At 44.6% G+C, this 17679-nt stretch overlaps 1 protein-coding gene across 1 annotated transcript in view; it reads right to left on the bottom strand.

Annotated features, from left to right (window-relative positions):
- TTC27 (tetratricopeptide repeat domain 27) overlaps positions 1 to 17679 on the bottom strand; it is a 411030-nt gene that overhangs the window by 13017 nt on the left and 380334 nt on the right. Inside the window, exon 20 of the mRNA XM_040429555.1 lies at positions 6330 to 6430. Coding sequence (XP_040285489.1) covers positions 6330 to 6430 — 101 coding nt within the window. The remainder of the gene's footprint in view (positions 1 to 6329; positions 6431 to 17679) is intronic.

Consider the following 17679-nt stretch of genomic DNA (forward strand, 5'->3'; position numbering starts at 1 on the left):
CTTTTTACTTTGCTTTGTGAACACTAACTATGAGGCAAACATCTAATAAGGGACGCGGTCGTGGTGGTGGTGTTGGTGGAGCCTCTGGTGCAGGGAGAGGATGTGGCCGTTCTGCCACAGCTACACGTCCTACTGAAACTACTACCTCGGGTCCCAGTAGCCGCCAGAATCTACAACGATATTTGGTCGGGCCTAATGCCGTTCTAAGGATGGTAAGGCCTGAGCAAGTACAGGCGCTAGTCAATTGGGTGGTTGACAGTGGATCAAGCACGTTCACATTATCTTCCACCCAGTCTTCTGCAGAAAGCGTACAGGTGGCGCCTGAAACCCATGCCCATCAGTCTGTCACATCACCCCCATGCATATCGGGGAACCTGTCTGAGCCTCAAGTCATGCAGCAGTCTCTTATGCTGTTTGAAGACTCTGCTGCCAGGGTTTCCCAAGGGCATCCACCTAGCCCTTCCCCAGGGGTGGAAGACATAGAATGCACTGACGCACAACCACTTATGTTTCCTGATGAGGACATGGGAATACCACTTCAGCACGTCTCTGATGATGACGAAACACAGGTGCCAACTGCTGCGTCTTTCTGCAGTGTGCAGACCGAAAAGGAGGTCAGAGAGGAAGACTGGGTGGAAGACGATGCAGGGGATGATGAGGTCCTAGACCCCACATGGAATGAAGGTCGTGCCACTGACTTTCAGAGTTCGGAGGAAGAGGCAGTGGTGAGACCGAGCCAACAGCGTAGCAAAAGCGGGAGCAGGGTGCAAAAGCAGAGCAGCCGTCGCCAAAACAGTTTGCCTGCTACTGGCCACCGTCACCAGGTACCGAGCTCACCAAAGGCAGCTTCAAGGAGTTCCCTGGCATGGCACTTTTTCACACAATGTGCTGACGACAAGACCCGAGTGGTTTGCACGCTGTGCCATCAGAGCCTGAAGCGAGGCATTAACGTTCTGAACCTTAGCACAACCTGCATGACCAGGCATCTACATGCGAGACATGGGCTGCAGTGGAGTAAGCACCTTCAAAACCAAGAAAGGGCTCAGGCCCCTCCTGCTCCCTCTTCTGCTGCTGCCTCGGCCTCTTCCTCCACCTCTGGAGGATTGTTGGCACCTGCCGCCCAGCAAACAGAGGATGTGCCACCAACAACACCACCTCCATCACCAAGCATCTCCACCATGTCACACGGAAGCGTTCAGCTCTCCATCTCACAAACGTTTTAGAGAAAGCGTAAATTCCCATCTAGCCACCCTCGATCCCTGGCCCTAAATGCCAGCATTTCTAAACTACTGGCCTTTGAAATGCTGTCATTCAGGCTGGTGGAGACGACAGCTTCAAACAGCTCATGTCGCTTGCTGTCCCACAGTACGTCGTTCCCAGCCGCCACTACTTCTCCAGGAGAGCCGTGCCCTCCCTGCACAACCAAGTATCGGATAAAATCAAGTGTGCACTGCGCAACGCCATCTGTGGCAAGGTCCACCTACCCACAGATACGTGGACCAGTAAGCACGGCCAGGGACGCTATATCCCCCTAACTGCACACTGGGTAAATGTAGTGGCGGCTGGGCCCCAGGCGGAGAGCTGTTTGGCGCATGTCCTTCCGTCGCCAAGGATCGCAGGGCATCATTCTTTGCCTCCTGTTGCCTCCTCTTCCTACTCGGCTTCCTCCTCCTCTTCTACCACCTCCTCATCCGGTCAGCGACAGACCTTCACCATCAACTTCAGCACAGCCAGGGGTAAACGTCAGCAGGCCGTTCTGAAACTGATGTGTTTGGGGTACAGGCCCGACACCGCGCAGGAGTTGTGGCGGGGTATAGAACAACAGACCGACGAGTGGTTGCTGCCAGTGAGCCTCAAGCCCGGCCTGGTGTGCGATAATGGGAGAAATCTCGTTGCAGCTCTGGGACTAGTCGGTTTGACGCACTTCCCTTGCCTGGTGCATGTGCTGAAATTGGTGGTGCAGAAATTCATTCACAACTACCCCGACATGTCAGAGCTGCTGCGTAAAGTGTGGGCCGTCTGTGCGCGCTTCCGGCGTTCTCATCCTGCCGCCGCTCGGCTGTCTGCTCTACAGCGTAACTTCGGCCTTCCCGCTCACCGCCTCATATGCGACGTGCCCACCAGGTGGAACTCCACCTTGCACATGCTGGAGAGACTGTGCGAGCAGCAGCAGGCCATAGTGGAGTTTCAGCTGCAGCACGCACGAGTGAGTCGCACTGCGGAACAGCACCACTTCACCACCAATGACTGGGCCTCCATGCGAGACCTGCGAGACCTGTGTGCCCTGTTGCGCTGTTTCGAGTACTCCACCTACATGGCCAGTGGCGATGACGCCGTTATCAGCGTTACAATACCACTTCCATGTCTCCTTGAGAAAACACTTAGGGCGATGATGGAAGAGGATGTGGCCCAGGACGAGGGGTCATCTCTAACACTTTCAGGCCAGTCTGTTAGAAGTGGCTCAGAAAGAGGATTTTTGCAACAGCAGAGGCCAGGTACAAATTTGGCCAGCCAGGGCCCACTACTGGAGGAGGATGATGAGGAGGAGGAGGATGGGGATGACGCATGTTCACAGCGGGGTGGCATCCAATGCAGCTCGGGCCCATCACTGGTGAGTGGCTGGGGGGATACGGAGGATGCAGACGATACGCCTCCCACACAGGACAGCTTGTCCTTACCTCTGGGCAGCCTGGCACACATGAGCGACTACATGCTGCAGTGCCTGCGCAATGACAGCAGAGTTGCCCACATTTTAACGTGTGCTGACTACTGGGTTGCCACCCTGCTGGATCCCAGTTACAAAGACAATGTGCCGTCCTTAATTCCTTCACTGGAGCGTGATCGGAAGATGCGCGACTACAGGCACACGCTGGTAGAAGCGCTTCTGAGAGCATTCCCGACTGACGCCGGGGGACAAGTGGAAGCACAAGGCGAAGGCAGGGGAGGAGGAAGAGGTCGTCAATGCAGCTGTGTCAGCGCCAGCACCTCAGAAGGCAGGGTTAGCATGGCCGACATGTGGAAAAGCTTTGTCACCTCGCCGCAACAACCGGCCCCAACTGCTGATATGGAGCGTGTTAGCAGAAGGCAGCATTTGAACAACATGGTGGAACAGTACTTGTGCACACGCCTACACGTACTGACTGATGGTTCTGCCCCAATTAACTGGGTCTCCAAATTGTCCACATGGCCAGAGCTTGCCCTGTATGCCTTGGAGGTGCTGGCCTGCCCTGCAGCCAGTGTACTCTCTGAACGTGTATTTAGCACGGCATGAGGCGTCATTACAGACAGACGCAGCCGCCTGTCCACAGCCAACGTGGACAAGCTCACGTTCATTAAAATGAACCAGGCTTGGATCCCTCAGGACGTGTCTGTACCTTGTGCAGAATAGACAGTTCTAACAGCCTCAACCATCCATCCTTGTACTCAAGTGCACTTATTCCTTTTTTTTTTTTTATATGTCCCAATATTTTGGGGGATACCCCTATGTAAAAATGCAAAATAACACACATCTGTGTTGGCTACCTATTCCTCCTTCGCCGCCGCTTCCACCTAGACCGCCACGTGAGCCTACATGGCCACATCTACCCATTCACCGCCTCCTCAAACTCTTCCTCCTACATCATTCCTAATTTTTATTTTTTTAAGGTCTTTTATGTTTTTTTTTATTCATTTCCCTATCCACATTTGTTTGCAGAGCATTTGCCATGCTCTTAAGCACATTTTGCAGCCCTCTAGCTCTTTCCATGACATTTTTACAGCCATTTTAGTGCTCAAAAGTTCGGGTCCCTATTGACTTCAATGGGGTTCGGGGTCAAGTTTTTTTTTTTTCAAGTTCGGCCGAACCTGCGAAACCCGAACATCCAGGTGTCCGCTCAACTCTAATTATAATCTCAAAGGGATATCCTAATCTTACTAGTAAATCTCCTGGAAGCTCCATTGACTTTGTTTATTTTTTAGAACACTTTGTCTATCAATTAGTTCTCCTTTTGCAACATTATTGTCTGTTGTAAATAGATCAATCATCCCCTCTTAGCAGTATTTATTTTGCTAGAGATATCAATTCACTGGAGATGTCTCTATAGTATATAGTATAAACAGAATTAATATAGCCTATGGCTATAGAAACATGAGCACCCAACCATATGGACACATGCTTGTTCAGAAAGACATGTATGTGAAAGTACACTGAGTTTAGATTGTCATAATTTGATGGCAGCTATGTTCTCTCTTTCTGCACGACTCAGAAATCTCAGCAAAAGTCTTTAACCCATTAGTGACCACTAGTGTTTAGTGAATTTGTGGTTTCAAGTTCGGCGTACAAGGTTCGGGTTATCTAAGAATTCTGTTATGGATTACGCTACCACGGACCATAAGTTATGGTTTGTGGTAGCGGAATCCATAACGGAATTCTTAGATAACCCGAACCTTGTACGCCGAACTTGAAACCACAAGTTCGCTCAACACTAATGACCACCAATATGCCTTTTTACGGCGCTTCATGCCTTAGGCATTATGCTGCCCTAGTCTAAGCAATGCACTGGTCTCCCATGCATCAATGAGCCAGAGCTCAGCTCTCACATGAAGTTCTGCTTGCAGTGTATGATTATCAGGCTGCACCAATGTCAGTAACAGTATATAGTAAGTAGTACAGTCTACTATGTAAGCAATCAGAAAATTGTCTGTCAAAGTCCCCTTATGGTAAAAATAAGATATAAAGTTTTATTAAACTAAAAAAAAGCTAAAAAAAAAAATACAACAGTGCTTTTCAATGGAAAAATTGCAACTCCACATTAAGAACTCCACATATTTGGTATAACTGTGTCTGTAACTACATAATTTATGCAACTTTTTTCTACACGGTGAACGCTGCAAAATAAAAAAAAAACAATACCAGAACTGCTGTTTTTTTGCTTATTCTCTGCCAAAAAAAATAAAAAGTGATCAAAATCTGGACCTTAAAATGGTACCAATGAAAACTCCAGGTCATCTTGCAAAAATCAAGCCTTCACACAGCTCCATAGAAAGATAAATAAAGAGTTATGGGGCTAGGGATATGGCGATAAAAAACATTTAAAAATTTTTATTTTTTATTTTGCAAGAGTCCTACAAAAACAAGCCCTATAGGGCTAACTTGATGGAAAAATAAAAATGTTAGAGGTCTTGGAAGGCGACAATGAAAAAATGAAAAAGATTGCTTGATCATTAAAGGGAACCTGTCATCAACTTTATGCTGCCCATACTAACGACAGAATAAAGTAGAGACAGAGACCCAACATCACAATCATTGCAGACTGGGCCTGGAAAAGTCACGGCCACATGAGAAGAGTCATGGTTATTCATGAATTCCTGCTCTCCCTGCCCACCTGCTGATGACTGACAGGCTTCTACCTAGTTTTCTCCCTTTCTCTCTAGCAGAGAACTGCCAGTCATCAGCAGATGGGCGGGGAGAGCAGGAGATTATGAATAACCATGACTCTTCTCAGGTAGATTTGACTCTTTTAAAGGCCTGGGCTGTAATGATTATGATGCTGGTTCTCAGCAACTACTTACTTTTAGCTGATGTGTGACACACCGCTGAGATCAGCATTTCTGTCACTATTTTATGCTGCCCTCAGTGAGATCAGCATAAAGTTGATGACAGGTTTCCTTTAAGGCACAAAAAAGACTGATGACTAAAGGGTTAAAGATACATAATAACACCACCAATTGGCTGCTCACATGACTGTACCAGTCATATCAGAGAGTAGAGGAGCAACACTCAGCAGTGTGCAGATGATACCACTGGGAGCTGCAATGCATGGCTGGTACTGTTTATGGGACATCGTTAGGCTTGAGTGAATCGACCTTTGGATCACAGATTTGAAGTTGATACATTCAAATACCTTGACTTTAATGTCGTTTCCGTACAGCATTAAAATGTATTAGCTCCATGAAAGTCACGCGAAACTTCGGTGAATTACTACTGTATTCATATCTGTGTCTTTAAAAACTATTTAAAATAGCAATCCGAAGTGGGCTTTGGTATCGAAGTACCAGCCTCTACCAAAGCCCAGTTCGGATTGCTATTTAAAATTGCTTTTAAAGATGCAGACATGAATAGAGTAGTAATTCACCGAAGTCTCATGCGACTTCGGCCGAGACGAACTTTGGCTCCACGGAGACAATACAGATAATGCTGTAAGGAAACAGCATTAAAATCGAAGTATTTGAACAAATCTACTTCGGATTTATGATCGTCATTGTGTTGGTGGCACTGTGTGGTTGGCGTCAACTGGAGAACTCCTTGCTGGAACTTTTATAAGCTGGCAAAAACTTAAATGAGGACTAACCTTTGCTTTTGAAGACAGCCCACGTAGATTAAGACGAGCTGAGGACAACATCTGCACAGCTTCCTGTGGGTTAGACTTATTTTTGCTGCATTTTATTGCCACTGAAAAATAAAGTAAAAAAAAATAAAAATTATTAAAAATATAGAAGAAAGAATATTTAATAAAAAGAGGGAGTGTATTTTGCATTGTATTTTAAAAGCAACACTGAAAACTAGAAGAAGCATAGAAAAGAGCTTAGAATGTAGCACAGTTAAGGTTCTAGGTATGTCAAGACATAATCTAGCACATTTCCTGAGAAAATTATACCTGTACAACATGAAGAAAATCCCAAGTCTCCATTGACATTGGGGGATTAGAGTGTTTGGCTACTCACTAGTTTTGGATATTTTAGATTGAATAAGGGTGAAGTCCTTTGGAGGAACTTTTAGACCTCATGTCAGACTAGTCTACAGAATTACTATAGTACAGTTGACCTAAGAGGAAGCAGAACATCAAGACCATCCAAACAAAATTTAGGATGGCGAATGAGAATTACTATAGTACAGTTGACCTAAGAGGAAGCAGAACATCAAGACCATCCAAACAAAATTTAGGATGGCGAATGAGAATTTTCATTTCCAATTTCTTAGGTTTTGACTTTTTGCAGAGACCTGTAAACCTGCACTGTATGGAGAAACACATCTGCATGCTTAGAATCATACGTGTCCACAAAGCAAAGTGTTGAGAAAGCCTTAGTTCATCAGACAAATAAACTGCATCAGGACTCCCATCCTGGGAGTGTGGTAATATATGAATCATATGCACAGTCATGACATATTGAGTGTATGCATAGAAGCTGCACTGTGGGCCTGTTACACGTTTATAATGGATGAAGTAATTAGCTATTGCAGATTCTGCTGATGACAGGTTACAGAAACACAGGTCAGTGAAATATGTGATACACGGCTGTAGTCAGAGCTGTGCATATTTTCTGATGTGGTTGACACAGTGAACTGGCGGCAGGAAGTAACTGAAAGACAAAAACTAATTACAGGATGCCTGGTAGCAGTTTTAATGAACCAATTAAGTAAGACAAATCTCGAGAGAGAGAAATCCACAACGGAAACCTTGTGAACATTCCCTTTGAAAACCACATTAAAGGGAAGAGAACACAAAAAATGAACAGATTTAACTTTCCGCCAGGGCTGTGAGAATTTTTACATGTACGTCCAAATGTGTTAGGGTACTTTCACACTTGTGGCAGAGGATTCCGGCAGGCAGTTCCGTCGCTGTAACTGCCTGCCAGATCCGGCAATCCTGACGCAAACGGGTGGCATTTGTTAGACGGATCCGGATCCATCTGACAAATGCATTGAAATACCGGATCCGTCTCTCCGGTGTCATCCGGAAAAACGGATCCGGGATTTTTTTTTCTCGCATTTTTAAAGGTCTGCGCATGCGCAGACCGGAAAACTTGATCCGTTTTTCTGGAACACTTAATGCACTAATGAACTTAAGGCACTAATACATTTTAATGGAAATGAATGCCGGATCCGGCAAGTGTTCAGGATTTTTGGCCGGAGAGAAAACTGCAGCATGCTGCTGTATTTTCTCCGGCCAAAAAACGTAAGAGGGACTGAACTGATGCATCCTGAACGGAATGCTCTCCATTTATAATGCATTAGGATAAACTGTGACGGAACTCAAGACCGGAAAAGAAAACCGCTAGTGTGATATGACCCTTAAGGGATTGAAGAAATTGTAATGCTTGACAAACTGAACCTGACCAACCATTCTGGATTATTTTTTATTTACATTCAAACTGCAGAGTTAAAGTGAAGAAAAATAAATTTCCATCAACTCTTTTACATCCTTTCATCTATTTCTGGGCTCCTCTTCGGCCATCCAAGTTGGCCACACTGCTACTCAGACTACCTGATGTACACTGTGCATTTGGTAGTCCAAGACTCCTCTCATAAAAGCAGTGCTGGCCGATCTGAGGGTAGCAGGAAGTGTCAGTGCGCATCAAACAGATTGAGAAGTGGTGCGGCCATCTTGGAGGAGCCTGAGAAATGGCGGATCTGCAGCTGAAAAGATAAAAGGGAGGTAACAAGTACATATATTGCTAGTTCCCTGAATGTGAATTATTTTTCTTGAACCAAGGGGTTGCTTTAATTAGCTAAGGGCTATTTTACATTGGCCAATGATCAGGAACAAACAACACTCTTTCCTGTTCATTGCTCCATGTGAAGGTATGGCCAATCACCCATTAAACGAGCAAGCTCAAATTTTTCGGTTCATCAGATCATGAATGAGAACATAAGTTGCTTGTTTCTCAGCAGCACATCTCCCTTTTTAAACAGTGGATACGTTGCCCATAATAAGAAAACTGCATGGTGACAAATAATCATGTTAAAGGGGTTTTCTGAAACTTTTCTATGGATGTTCGATATAGCTCTGTCACCAAACGTTGGTGTTGGAGCAGCACTGTCTACATTGCAGTGGAGAGAGCTCACTACTACAGCACAAACAATGAAGTCAGTTCTTCTTGTGACTGTGCTGGCCAACTTTGCATGTCAAATGTCACACATTGTTTGTTAAATTTGGTGTCTGTTTAACTATGTTGTCTAGAAATGCTAATTCAGTTTTGCTACTCCATCCCCCTATTGGATTGAGTTTGTGTCTTTTTTGCAACTTTTTAAAACGTCCCAGTCATAAATCTGGAGTGAAACTCCTTGACACAGATAATCATAGCTAAAATGCTAAAAGTCACAAAATTTTGCGCAAGTCCAAAAAGTTGCAAAGTCCCTATTTTCCTCAATTCCATATATACACTGCTGTTTTGGAATGATAGAAAGAGTGTCTGAAAGTGGACTTTCTTCAGAAGTATTTTTTTACTTTCTAAAAGTCAAATGTAGGAGGTCGATGGATGTTGACAGGGGCACATGTATGGCGGAGGAATTGACTGATAATCAAGATGGAAAGAGTGGATAAAATTTCATAACTTGTTTGAGAAGACATAAAATCTTGGAAATCATGACCTTGCTGTTGTTGACCAGGACCATTAGGAACATGACTTTTTACTATAATTATAAATATATTGTAAATATCCAATTTTTCGTTCATAATCTGATCAGACAATAGGAAGAGTTCAGTTTAGACAGTTAGGGTTTCTGGGCAGATGTTTTTTTCTAATCAAAGTTTCTCCGTTTTGGGAGTAACCACATTCTCACATCTAAATCCATTTCCTATTATCATGCATTATTAAATGCTGTACTATGGATGTTGATTTTACTTGCACTAATATAAATGTCAGTTGAAGGATTGTATGTGAACATATCTGTATATTTGTTGCATTTCTTTGACTTTTTGTAGTATTTACTGGAAATCTGTCCAAAAAACATTTAGCTCAATTCCCTCAGCAGACACTGACTGCACATATTCGTAATTGATATTGTTGTATATTAGTCTATTTTAGCAATTCTATTACATTATGAATCCTTTACTTATTTCTAATGACAATATAATTTGAAAAACATTTGGCCATACAATTGCAACACAATAATGGACCTGCAAATCTCTTAACCACCTCAGCCCCCAGTGCTTAAACACCCTGAAAGACCAGGCCACTTTTTACACTTCTGACCTACACTACTTTCACCGTTTATTGCTCGGTCATGCAACTTACCACCCAAATGAATTTTACCTCCTTTTCTTCTCACTAATAGAGCTTTCATTTGGTGGTATTTCATTGCTGCTGACATTTTTACTTTTTTTGTTATTAATCGAAATTTAACGATTTTTTTGCAAAAAAATGTCATTTTTCACTTTCAGTTGTAAAATTTTGCAAAAAAAAACGACATCCATATAGAAATTTTGCTCTAAATTTATAGTTCTACATGTCTTTGATAAAAAAAAAATGGTTTGGGTAAAAGTTATAGCGTTTACAAACTATGGTACAAAAATGTGAATTTCCGCTTTTTGAAGCAGCTCTGACTTTCTGAGCACCTGTCATGTTTCCTGAGGTTCTACAATGCCCAGACAGTACAAACACCCCACAAATGACCCCATTTCGGAAAGTACACACCCTAAGGTATTCGCTGATGGGCATAGTGAGTTCATAGAACTTTTTATTTTTTGTCACAAGTTAGCGGAAAATGATGATTTTTTATTTATTTTATTTTTTCTTACAAAGTCTCATATTCCACTAACTTGTGACAAAAAATAAAAAGTTCTATGAACTCACTATGCCCATCAGCGAATACCTTGGGGTCTCTTCTTTCCAAAATGGGGTCACTTGTGGGGTAGTTATACTGCCCTGGCATTCTAGGGGCCCAAATGTGTGGTAAGGAGTTTGAAATCAAATTCTGTAAAAAATGACCTGTGAAATCCGAAAGGTGCTCTTTGGAATATGGGCCCCTTTGCCCACCTAGGCTGCAAAAAAGTGTCACACATCTGGTATCTCCGTACTCAGGAGAAGGTGGGGAATGTGTTTTGGGGTGTCATTTTATATATACCCATGCTGGGTGAGAGAAATATCTTGGCAAAAGACAACTTTTCCCATTTTTTTATACAAAGTTGTCATTTGACCAAGATATTTATCTCACCCAGCATGGGTATATGTAAAAAGACACCCCAAAACACATTCCTCAACTTCTCCTGAGTACGGGGATACCAGATGTGTGACACTTTTTTGCAGCCTAGGTGGGCAAAGGGGCCCATATTCCAAAGAGCACCTTTCGGATTTCACTGGTCATTTTTTACTGAATTTGATTTCAAACTCCTTACCACACATTTGGGCCCCTAGAATACCAGGGCAGTATAACTACCCCACAAGTGACCCCATTTTGGAAAGAAGACACCCCAAGGTATTCCGTGAGGGGCATGGCGAGTTCCTAGAATTTTTTATTTTTTGTCACAAGTTAGTGGAAAATGATGATTTTTTTTTTTTTTTTTTTCATACAAAGTCTCATATTCCACAAACTTGTGACAAAAAATAAAAACTTCCATGAACTCACTATGCCCATCAGCGAATACCTTGGGGTCTCTTCTTTCCAAAATGGGGTCACTTGTGGGGTAGTTATACTGCCCTGGCATTCTAGGGGCCCAAATGTGTGGTAAGGAGTTTGAAATCAAATTCAGTAAAAAATGACCTGTGAAATCTGAAAGGTGCTCTTTGGAATATGGGCCCCTTTGCCCACCTAGGCTGCAAAAAAGTGTCACACATCTGGTATCCCCGTACTCAGGAGAAGTTGAGGAATGTGTTTTGGTGTGTCTTTTTACATATACCCATGCTGGGTGAGATAAATATCTTGGTCAAATGCCAACTTTGTATAAAAAAATGGGAAAAGTTGTCTTTTGCCAAGATATTTCTCTCACCCAGCATGGGTATATATAAAATGACACCCCAAAACACATTCCCCACCTTCTCCTGAGTACGGAGATACCAGATGTGTGACACTTTTTTGCAGCCTAGGTGGGCAAAGGGGCCCATATTCCAAAGAGCACCTTTCGGATTTCACTGGTCATTTTTTACAGAATTTGATTTCAAACTCCTTACCACACATTTGGGCCCCTAGAATACCAGGGCAGTATAACTACCCCACAAGTGACCCCATTTTGGAAAGAAGACACCCCAAGGTATTCCGTGAGGGGCATGGCGAGTTCCTAGAATTTTTTTTTTTTTGTCACAAGTTAGTGGAAAATGATGATTTTTTTTTTTTCATACAAAGTCTCATATTCCACTAACTTGTGACAAAAAATAAAAACTTCCATGAACTCACTATGCCCATCAGCGAATACCTTGGGGTCTCTTCTTTCCAAAATGGGGTCACTTGTGGGGTAGTTATACTGCTCTGGCATTCTAGGGGCCCAAATGTGTGGTAAGGAGTTTGAAATCAAATTCAGTAAAAAATGACCTGTGAAATCCGAAAGGTGCTCTTTGGAATATGGGCCCCTTTGCCCACCTAGGCTGCAAAAAAGTGTCACACATCTGGTATCCCCGTACTCAGGAGAAGTTGAGGAATGTGTTTTGGGGTGTCTTTTTACATATACCCATGCTGGGTGAGATAAATATCTTGGTCAAATGACAACTTTGTATAAAAAAATGGGAAAAGTTGTCTTTTGCCAAGATATTTCTCTCACCCAGCATGGGTATATATAAAATGACACCCCAAAACACATTCCCCACCTTCTCCTGAGTACGGAGATACCAGATGTGTGACACTTTTTTGCAGCCTAGGTGGGCAAAGGGGCCCATATTCCAAAGAGCACCTTTCGGATTTCACAGGTCATTTTTTACTGAATTTGATTTCAAACTCCTTACCACACATTTGGGCCCCTAGAATGCCAGGGCAGTATAACTACCCCACAAGTGACCCCATTTTGGAAAGAAGAGACCCCAAGGTATTCGCTGATGGGCATAGTGAATTCATGGAAAAAAAAAATTTTTGGCACAAGTTAGTGGAATATGAGACTTTGTATGAAAAAAAAAAAAAAAAAAAAAAATCATCATTTTCCACTAACTTGTGACAAAAAATAAAAAATTCTAGGAACTTGCCATGCCCCTCACGGAATACCTTGGGGTGTCTTCTTTCCAAAATGGGGTCACTTGTGGGGTAGTTATACTGCCCTGGCATTTTCCAGGGGCCCTAATGTCTGGTAAGTAGGTAAATGACCTGTGAAATCTGAAAGGTGCTCTTTGGAATGTGGGCCCCTTTGCCCACCTAGGCTGCAAAAAAGTGTCACACATGTGGTATCTCCGTACTCAGGAGAAGGTGGGGAATGTGTTTTGGGGTGTCATTTTACATATACCCATGCTGGGTGAGAGAAATATCTTGGCAAAAGACAACTTTTCCCATTTTTTTTATACAAAGTTGGCATTTGACCAAGATATTTATCTCACCCAGCATGGGTATATGTAAAATGACACCCCAAAACATATTCCCCAACTTCTGCTGAATACGGAGATACCACATGTGTGACACTTTTTTGCAGCCTAGGTGGGCAAAGGGGCCCAAATTCCTTTTAGGAGGGCATTTTTAGACATTTGGATACCAGACTTCTTCTCACGCTTTGGGGCCCCTAAAATGCCAGGGCAGTATAAATACCCCACATGTGACCCCATTTTGGAAAGAAGACACCCCAAGGTATTCAATGAGGGGCATGGCGAGTTCATTGAAAAAAAGAAATTTTGGCACAAGTTAGCGGAAATAGATTTTTTGGATTTTGTTCTCACAAAGTCTCCCTTTCCGCTAACTTGGGACAAAAATTTCAATCTTTCATGGACTCAATATGCCCCTCAGCGAATACCTTGGGGTGTCTTCTTTCCAAAATGGTGTTATTTGTGGGGTGTTTGTACTGCCCTGGCATTTGAGGGTCTCCGCAATCATTACATGTATGCCCAGCATTAGGAGTTTCTGCTATTCTCCTTATATTGAGCATACAGGTAATGAGATTTTTTTTTTCCGTTCAGCCTCTGGGCTGAAAGAAAAAAATGAACGGCACAGATTTCTTCATTCGCATCGATCAATGTGGATGAAAAAATCTCTGCCAAAAAAAGAAAAAGGAGGGGAAACGCGTCTGCCAGGACATAGGAGCTCCGCCCAACATCCATACCCACTTCAGCTCGTATGCCCTGGCAAACCAGATTTCTCCATTCACATCAATCGATGTGGATGAATAAATCATTGCCGGGATTTTTTTTTTTATATATACAAAGTGTTTGCCAAAGTATATGAACACCGCCACCTCCTCAGCTCATATGCCTCGGCAAACATATCTTTTACTGCAGAGGAGAAATCTCGTCTTGCAGCGCCGCATACACCGACTTGCGTGTAATCTGACAGCAGCGCAATGCTTCTGTCCGAATGCACATCAGTGCTGCAGCTGGTCGATCGGTTGGTCCACCTGGAAGGTAAAAAAAACAAAACAAAAAAGAAAAAACCAGGCCGCAAAGCAATAACTTTATTAACTTTAGAACAGAACATATTAACTTTTTTAAACTTTTTTAACTTTTTTACTTACCGGTAATTTTTTTTTTGTTTAGTTTTTTTTACCTTTATAGAACAAACCTCTCCTTCCCCATGGGACAATGTGCAAAGCGCAAATCGCCCAAAGATGTGGCGAAGTACGTTATGCACTTTATCCCAGGTGAAAGGAGAGGTTTGCAGCAGCTGAGAGTAAAAGGGCCCTAATAGCCCTGTGTGCCTGTCCTGTGAGATGCAATCCCTATGCTAGGTGTACCTGTGTGTGGTACTTCCGGAAACACTCTCCATAGCATAGGGCAGGGTGGTCCGGACAGTCAGGACAGAAATAGCGGGTGTCACGCCTTATTCCACTCCTGCTACAGACACGACATCTTTTTCGGGGTGACGGTTGGGTTGAGGTACCAGGAACGACACTGGGGAAATGTCGCTCGTGTAGACGGCTAACTACACTGGGGGATGGGGCCACGGAACCTCCTGGGTAAAGGAGGTTCTCGATGATCTCTTCCTGGAATTTGAGGAAAGATCGTGTTCTCCCAGCCTTACTGTAGAGAACAAAACTATTGTACAGCGCCAATTGAATTAAATATACAGACACCTTCTTATACCAGCGTCTGGTTCTGCGGGAAACTAAATACGGAGACAACATCTGGTCATTGAAGTCCACCCCTCCCATGAGCGCATTATAGTCGTGGACACAGAGGGGCTTTTCAATGACACGGGTTGCTCGCTCAATTTGGATTGTCGTGTCTGCGTGAATGGAGGAGAGCATGTAAACGTCACGCTTGTCTCTCCATTTCACCGCGAGCAGTTCTTCGTTACACAAGGCAGCCCTCTCCCCCCTTGCAAGACGGGTGGTTACAAGCCGTTGGGGGAAGCCCACGCGACTAGTTCGCGCGGTGCCACAGGCGCAAATCCGTTCTAGAAACAAATGCCTAAAGAGGGCCACACTTGTGTAAAAATTGTCCACATAAAGATGGTACCCCTTGCCGAATAAGGGTGACACCAAGTCCCAGACTGTCTTCCCACTGCTCCCCAGGTAGTCAGGGCAACCGACCGGCTCCAGGGTCTGATCTTTTCCCTCATAGACACGAAATTTGTGGGTATAGCCTGTGGCCCTTTCACAGAGCTTATACAATTTGACCCCATACCGGGCACGCTTGCTTGGGATGTACTGTTTGAAGCCAAGGCGCCCGGTAAAATGTATTAGGGACTCGTCTACGCAGATGTTTTGCTCGGGGGTATACAAATCTGCAAATTTCTGGTTGAAATGGTCTATGAGGGGCCGAATTTTGTGGAGCCGGTCAAAAGCTGGGTGGCCTCTGGGACGGGAGGTGGTGTTGTCGCTAAAATGCAGGAAACGGAGGATGGCCTCAAATCGTGCCCTGGACATAGCAGCAGAGAACATGGGCATGTGATGAATCGGGTGCGTTGACCAATATGACCGCAATTCATGCTTTTTTGTCAGGCCCATGTTGAGGAGAAGGCCCAAAAAAATTTTAATTTCGGAAACTTGGACTGGTTTCCACCGGAAAGGCTGGGCATAAAAGCTTCCCGGGTTGGCGGATATAAATTGTGTGGCATACTGGTTGGTCTCTGCCACGACGAAGTCCAAGAGCTCCGCAGTCAAGAACAGCTCAAAAAATCCCAGGGCCGAACCGATTTGAGCCGTCTCAACCCGAACTCCAGACTGGGCGGTGAAAGGGGGAACTACAGGTGCGGCTGAAGTTGGTGACTGCCAATCAGGGTTTGCCAGCACCTCAGGGATTCTAGGGGCTCTACGGGCCTGTCTGCGCGGTGGCTGCGACGGGGTAACTAGTGCACGTGCCACCGTACCAGGTTCAACTGCCCTTCTGGTGCTCGCCACGTCACCATGTTGTACGGCAGTGCTGGTACTAGGTCCAGGGAGGGCTGCGCTGCTGGTGTATGCCTCACCACGTCATCCGGCAGCGACAGCCCCACTCTGCTGCTCTTGAAGCGGATCCTGCATAACCTGTGGTCTAGCAACACGGGGCCGGGTACGCCTGGTGCTGCCAGGGACCTCCACCTCCTCGTCCGAACTTTGGGTCAGAGAGCCACTGCTTTCCACAGGTTCATATTCTGACCCGCTAGATTCATCAGATGAGGGTTCCCACTCCTCATCCGACTGGGTCAGAATCCTGTAGGCCTCTTCAGAAGAATACCCCCTGTTTGACATTTTGGACTACTAAATTTAGGGGTATTCCCTGAGACTACCCAAGAAAAAAAGCAAACCTGTCTTACAAAGGGGAGGCTAGCGAAGTACCGGAGGCCGCTGCGGTTGATAAAAAATATCAAAACTGATTTTTTTATCGCCGCAGTGCGTGTAAAATGAATGTGCAGTGATCAAAAAATATATATTTTTTGTCACTGCGGTGGGGCGGGCGCGGGTGAACGCACGTGTGGGCGACCGATCAGGCCTGATCGGGCAAACACTGCGTTTTGGGTGGAGGGCGAACTAAAGTGACACTAATACTATTATAGATCTGACCGTGATCAGTTTTGATCACTTACAGATACTATAAAAGTACAAATGCTGATTAGCGATACGCTATTCAGCGAATATAAGTGACTGCGGTGCGGTGGGGTGGGCGCTAACTGACGCTAACTACCTAACCAAGGGGCCTAAACTATCCCTAAAACCTAACAGCCAATACCAGTGGAAAAAAAAAAAGTGACAGTTTACACTGATCACCCCTTTGATCGCCCCAGTCAATCATCAGTGAAAGGAAAAAAAGTGATCAAAGGGTTAATTGGGGTGCAGGGGGGTGATCAGGGGCTACAGTGAAGTGTTTGGTGTACTCACAGTGATGTCTGCTTCTCTGCTGGATCCAACCGACGAAAAGGACCAGCAGAGGAGCAGAGAAGCCATATAACAGATCATATTTACTAATATGATCTGTTATATGGCTTGTGATTGGATTTTTTAAAAATTGCCAGCCTGCCAGCCAATGATCGTTGCTGGCAGGCTGGTGACGAACTTGTTCTTTAACTTTTGCCGGCCCGCGATGCGCATGCGCGGGCCGGCTTGGAGCGAAATCTCGCGTCTCGCGAGATGACGAGTATATGCGTGACTGTGCGCAGCGCTGCCACCTCCGGAACGCGAATCTGCGTACAGCGGTCCGGAGGTGGTTAAAGGGCATCTGTCAACATATGCACCTATAAAAATGGCTGACCTGTTGCATGAGCACTTGGCAGCTGAAGGCATCTGTGTTGGTTCCATATTCACATATGCCCGCATTGCTGAGAAAAATAAAGTTTTAATATATGCAAATGAGCCTCTAGGAGCAACGGGGGCATTGCTGTTATACCTAAAGACTCAGATATCTCAGCAACTGCTTGAACCCTCTCCAATTTGATAAGGAAAC

This window comes from Bufo bufo, chromosome 4, assembly GCF_905171765.1.
Source record: "Bufo bufo chromosome 4, aBufBuf1.1, whole genome shotgun sequence".
In the NCBI taxonomy this organism is placed as follows: domain Eukaryota; kingdom Metazoa; phylum Chordata; class Amphibia; order Anura; family Bufonidae; genus Bufo; species Bufo bufo.